We start from the raw sequence: 6,240 nt of genomic DNA, 5'->3' as shown, positions 1-6,240 counted from the left end.
CTCGGCACGGGTGCACCCGGGGAGCAGCTCCCACGCCCGCCTCCCACCCCGCTGACGGACCCGGTCCTATTAATAGCACAGGATCAGGAGCGGCAGGGGCAGCGCGGTGCTTCCCTGCGACCAGAGCACAGCTGCATGTTCACAATGACAGCACAAACAGGGGCAATAAACTTCACTACCTCAGGTTATTAACCTTGATGGGAACAGCCATTTCCATGCTCGGGCTGCTCCCTATGCTCCTGAACAGCATGGAGCACAGCTGGGAGGGATGCCCCAGCCCTCTCCATGAGGACTCAGGCAGGCAGAGACCGCGGATACTGGGGATACCCCATATGCGCCAGCCCCAGACGCCACAGGCTGCCCCCCCTCGCAGCCTGGAGTCCATCAGCCTCCCACAGGGGAGAGCCGCAGCATCGCCACTCACCTCTGCCTTCTCCAGCTTGCTCTGGGCCTCCACCTGCGCCACGATCTCGTTCATGTTGGTCTCCAGCACCATGCCACCTATCACCACCTCCTGCAAGATGTGGTGAACCTGCAAGGGAAGGGAAGGGAAGGCTGGGAGCAGCAGCAGTGCCTGCAGGCTGGTGAGGAAGCGCGTCGGGGACTGGCATTTCCCCGAGAGGCACAAATCCAGCCCCATCCTCCCCTCAGCCCACACAGTCCTGGCAGCCGGCTGCCTGGACAGCAAGAGGGTGGCCATGGTCCTCACCACAGGGGGAGTCCAGCAGCCCCATTTACTGGTTGTACCTCTGCTCTAGAGGACACCTACCACAGAGGCCAGAGCAAACGTCGCCCACTGGACCACCAGGCACAGGGCAGACCCTAGAGGGCCAGGCCTGACCCGGCCCGCTGGCACCCCCTGGCTGTGCCATCTCTGAAGTTTGATCCCTCCCTGGGCCAGGACCCAGGTCACACCTGGGAACAGCTCCCTGCCTAGAAAGCGTGCTGCAGAGGAGCCCACAGGGCAGCAGAGACCCCAGGGCCTCCTGGAGCCACCTGGCAGGACACTTCTTCCCAGAACCAGTTTCTTCTACCCAGAAAGCCAGGCCAGAGCCCATCTTCTTTGCTTTCTCTTAGGAAAGACAAGACTGTGACACATGCACATAAAAAGCACAAAACTGCTAAGAGAGTCTGCTCCCTTCCCCAGGGTCCGCCCGGGGTCCAAGGATGAAACAGAGCAGTCTCAAGGCAGTGAGCTGCTCCCTCCTGCCAGCCCCCGCCGAAGAGCACCGGCAGTACCTCGCAGCCACAGCAGGAGAAAGCGCCCGTTGTGGTTTGCAATCCAAGAAAACACAAACAGCCCCAGGGCAGCAGCTGGGCCCTGCCGGGCAGCCGTGACCTGTGACAGCACCTTTGGCTCCACCGCCCTGCACAGCCCAGCCTTCCTTGCTAAGTCAGCAGCTCCCAACAACCACCCAGCACAGATATGAATTTATGGGTCTCTGGTTACTTACGTGAAATAGGCTATTACTGGAAGATGGTTGTTACATCGTTTTATGGCTTCACGATGGCAGCTTGCACTTGTAAACACTGTGTGGCAAATACTGCCAGGACAATGCTATGAAAAATAACGCAAGCTGGAGAACCTGCTAGAAGAGGGAAACCCAGCTTTGTGCAAACAGCAAGCCTGATGCCCTGCAGGGCTCCCCACGGGTCCCATCCTGCTCCGACAGCACCAGGAGCAGCAAGGTGTGCAGGATCAGCACTGCACAGGGCGAGCCACGGGTGATACACCACCTTCCCGGGACACCCGCAGCGCAGGAACCGCTGTCCCGCAGCACAGCCTCAGATCAGCCCAGCCCCGGCAAACACCGCACTAGATGGTGCTAGCAGCTCCCCACAACAGGAGAGCATCTGGGCTGCAGGAAATGTTGTTCCTTCAAGATCTGGCTTCAGCCCAAGTTGGACCAAAACCAGCAGGGCAGAAATCCCAAGCAAGCTTTGTTTTTCAAACCGAAACACAGCACTTCCTGAACAAACCGTGTCCTCTCCAGGACCTCACAGCTGCTTAGCAAAACTCACGTTCTCCTCCAGGGTACGAAGCACGACCAGGGGCTGGGCAACAGCCTCCCCTGATCCTCCCCACAGCTTCGTGGCTCCAGTCTCCCCTTGCAAAAGAGGGATCCCTGCAGCTCTGAGGTTGCTGCTTCCAAAGCTGGAAGCCTAAAAGCACTGGTGTCACTGGTGCCCGAGAACCACAACAGCCCCATCCAGCTGCCCGCTGCAAGAGTGGGGACCCGAAACCCGCAGCAGCTCTCATTTCACAGACCCTGCACTGCATACAGAGTGTAAGGTGTATCTTAAGGCAGTAACAGAAAATCACAGGACCCAGACAAGGCTGCACCCAAATCCCAGCCAGAGCCTGCTGGGTTGGGGATGTTCACAGCCGAAGCCTCTACTCGACAAATCAGTGCTTTCCCGTTGACATTGGCCTCATTTCTCCTGTCCTAGTCGGGAACTCACGAACTCTGCAATCCATCTGCCAGAGCGGAGGGTAGCACCGTGCCCTGCACGGCTCTTGACAAACTAAAGTCCTGGAGGCAGGGCTCCGTGGGAGCGCTGGGGCAGCATCACAGCCACGGAAAGCCCTGCCCGGGCATCCGAGGGGCAAGACCTGGGGACCAGCAGGACACACCTGTGTATTCCCAGCACCCCTAACGCCGCCTGTCTGTAACCAAGCTCTTGGAAGCATGGGCACTCAACATGAACACATCTGAGAAATAAATACATGCCAAATGTAGAAAGAAAGATGAGAGGACAAACTGATAGTGGCCAAGGACTGAAGTCAAGGCTGGGAAGCAGCGGGAGCACAGGACGGGAAGTAAACAAGCCTGACTGGTAGGGGAGCCTCGGGGTGACCAAGCCCAGGGCCTCCCCTATCAGAAACCCTCCCAGGTCCCGTCTCCTTTGAACCCTTTGCCTGGCAGGAGAGTTCAGAGGAAGGGCAATGCATGCTACTGCTGGCAAAACAGACAAGCAACAGGGTAATCTCTTCTGCCTGTGGGCTGCGGATTGAGTGTAAAGCTGCCGGGTCTTGGTCACACCACAAAATAAGTAACTGAGAGTGCATCCTCCCCCAGATGTGGCCAGAGGTGATCTGGGTGGCTGCCGTCACTTCTCCCGCAAGTACTCCTCCTTCCTTCTGACTTCCTCCTTCCTCCCCTTTTGCTTGCTTTGATAAGAACACTTTTGCTGACGAGATAATCAACCTTGTAACATTTCTAAAAGTCTACAGCCAGGCAAATTATGAAATCAAAGTCTTACTTCACTAGTTTCTAATACATTCAGCTGATCCATATCGCCTTCTGAGAAGATTTGCTAACACCATTCCTCTGCCAGAGTTCATAAGTTGGAATTGCCAACAGAAAGGGAACATTTTACAGCCTTATTGATTTATTTCCATTCCTCTTCTTTGTTTTCAACAAAGCAAGAAAATCCTTATCAACAGCAACACAAGTCCAGCACACGTCAGCTAAGCCTCTCCTTTCTCTAAGCATAGTCCCAGCTATCTTCAGCCCCATCTATGAGAAGATCAAAGAGGACAGGTTTCCACCCAGAAACTCTGTCCAGCTAAAGAGGAAGCATTAAAGGCTGTGACTCAAACGAAAGTTTACCAAACACTTTGTATTCCAAACGCTCCCATTGTTCCTTACCTTTTTTTCCCTGCAGCTCTAGTAAAATGTTAACAAGACTCCCAACGGGTCCCACAGTACAGCGAGAAGAGGCAAAATGCCCCTGCACAATGCCAGAGCCTGCCCAGCTCCACCGGCGCCCGCCCATGCAGAAGACCAAGAGCGAAGCCTCAGTGCAGATCTCTGTCACTTGACCGCACGGTTACCCAGTGTCGGTGGCAGTCACCAGCCCACACACATCCCCACTGTCGTGCTGCAGCAGAGAGCACAGCCCCGCCGCAGTAAAATGCCACTGGCAAGGGGGCGAGCACTGGGAGCCAAAAGCCAGCTTACCCATGGAGGACTCAGAACAGAGCCCAGCGACTTGAATATCTTGGAGGACACTGTGAGCGGCTTAAGAAGACCCCAAGCTGACAACTTCCCCACCCAGGATTTCAATCTCTCCCCAAAAAGTGACCCCTAACGTACCAACAGCCTCTCCTGAAAGGCTCCAGAGCTCAAGGCTGGGCCAGCTCCTGCCCACGTGAGTGCAGGCTCTAGGGAGGGCAAGGCTGGGAGAACGATGGCGCTGGCCCGGAGGAGCACACAGAGCCTACAACCCACCTTGTCCATGTGGAAGATGAGGTCCAGCTCACAGACATTTTCAAAGCACTTGTCCAGCGTCTCCACAAACACCTGAGGTAGCAGGAAGGGAAGGTCAGTACAGATGAGCACTGCAAGATGCTTCCTGCACACAGCCCCAGGGCCTGCAGGCAAAAAAGCCGCAGCCCGGACCAGAAACTCGTTTCACCCCAAGGTGTCACCCTGAGAGGGGACAAAACCCTCTCAACAACCCCATCTCCCTTCGATGGTAGGAAAGTGCCTGTTCCCAGAGCAACCGCAGGCAGGTCCAGCCTGGGGGCTGACCAGGACCCCCAGCACTGTGGCAGCAGCCGGAGGCAGCATGGGGTAGGGGGATTGCCACATGGGCACCACTGCCAGTCCTCACTACACCACAGAAATCAGGTCAAGAAGCCCCGACCTGCCTAGGAGAGAGCTTGTCTTGGCAAGGGGCCTGTGGCTGGAACGAGAGCCTGGCCCTGCTGGGCCGGCTGCAGAGGGAGGGCATGGCAGGTCCAACCTGGGCAGCGCAGAGGGCTCCTCCTCCGGCCCCGGACAGGCTGTCTCGCAGCAGCGGTGTGTACCCACTCGCTGTTGCCTTAAGGCGCTGCTGGTGCTGCCCGTGCACCTGGAAGCTCTCATTGCAGGGATCTGATCAAGCCCCAGCTCAAGGGGCCTGGCACAAGGTCAAGGGCACCGAAACACAGGACTTTCCAGCGAGGAGTGTTTATGGTGGAAAAAGCAACCACACAGGGAACAGCACTTTAAGGTGATGCAGGAAGCTCTTGTAGTTTGGCTTTATCAGCACGAGAAAATTTCAGTGGAGAGACCAAAAAGCACCACTTTGTGGTTTAATACAGAGGTGATTTGTGAATTTTATCTGAAGTATCGTGCAGGTTCTTCTACTTCAGAGGTAATATTTCATGTATTTTTTTAAGTATTTTGAATGGAATATGGAAATAAGCTAATTTGAAATACATAGGTAAAACAAAATGGTTAAGATTGTAAATGATAAATCCAGTACTGAGCAGTACCTTCTAGTTGTATGTGTCAGAAGTTGAGTGCTGATGTGATATTCAGCCAGGGGAAGAATATGTTTAGCCTTTCACAACCAGTTCTGACGGTCTTAGCAGAAGCCAAGTAAAGACGTCAACCTGCCATCCTGCTACCCCCAAATTCCATGCTACAACTACTTGAAAGGAGGCCTACAGCTATCTGAAAGGAGGTTGTAGCGAGGTGGGTGTCGGTCTCTTCTCCCAAGTAACAAGCGATAGGACGAGAGGAAATGGCCTCAGGTTGCACCAGGAGAGGTTTAGATTGGATATTAGGCAAAATTTATTCACGGAAAGGGTTGTCAAGCATTGGAACAGGCTGCCTGGGGAAGTGGTGGAGTCACCATCCCTGGAGGTATTTAAAAGACATGTAGATGTGGTGCTTAGGGACATGATTTAGTGGTGGACTTGGCAGTGCTAGGTTAACAGTTGGACTCGATGATCTTAAGGGTCTTTTCCAACCTAAACGATTCTATGATTCTATTTTTTAAAGAAATTCATTCGGATTCACTTCCCCCACTACTTCCATGCAGAGGAGCTGTGTATCAGCTAACACACATGCAGCAACCCCTCCCCATCGCAGCCCCTGAACAGCTTTTCATTCACTTCCAAAAGGGCCAGCATAGGGATGCCACAGACACGAAGCGGACCTGAAAGGTGTCGGGGCCGGGCCACCCGGCAAGGACTGTGCCTCGGGGGAAGGTACCCGCCGGCCACCCGGGGCTGAGCAGAGCGGCTGCCCTCGGGCAACAAACCTGACTGCAGAGAGACTGACCTGGATGAGGTCCAGGATGCCCAGCTCACTCTCTGAGGAGTCCACGCAGAAGACGAAGTACAGCGTGGCATAGTGGCGGTAGATCAGCTTGTAGTCCGAGCCACCAAACAGGCTGCAGAGACACGAGGAGTGGTGAAGGGCTTTGGGCGGGGGGGGGGGGGCCAAGGCCGAGGAGGCCCCC

At 55.2% G+C, this 6,240-nt stretch overlaps 1 protein-coding gene across 1 annotated transcript in view; it reads right to left on the bottom strand.

Moving 5' to 3' along the window:
- The window catches only part of LOC103914789 (AP-3 complex subunit sigma-2-like), a 16,662-nt gene that overhangs the window by 1,030 nt on the left and 9,392 nt on the right, over positions 1-6,240 (bottom strand). Inside the window, exons 2-4 of the mRNA XM_009321502.1 lie at positions 6,060-6,199; positions 4,236-4,307; positions 425-532 (exon numbers count right to left, since the gene is read on the bottom strand). Coding sequence (XP_009319777.1) covers positions 425-532; positions 4,236-4,307; positions 6,060-6,199 — 320 coding nt within the window. The remainder of the gene's footprint in view (positions 1-424; positions 533-4,235; positions 4,308-6,059; positions 6,200-6,240) is intronic.

The sequence above is a fragment of the Pygoscelis adeliae genome, unplaced genomic scaffold (genome assembly GCF_000699105.1).
Source record: "Pygoscelis adeliae isolate BGI_AS28 unplaced genomic scaffold, ASM69910v1 Scaffold13, whole genome shotgun sequence".
Taxonomy (NCBI): Eukaryota; Metazoa; Chordata; class Aves; order Sphenisciformes; family Spheniscidae; genus Pygoscelis; species Pygoscelis adeliae.
Note: the sequence above shows the minus strand (reverse complement) of the source record. Positions and strands in the feature narration are given on the sequence as shown.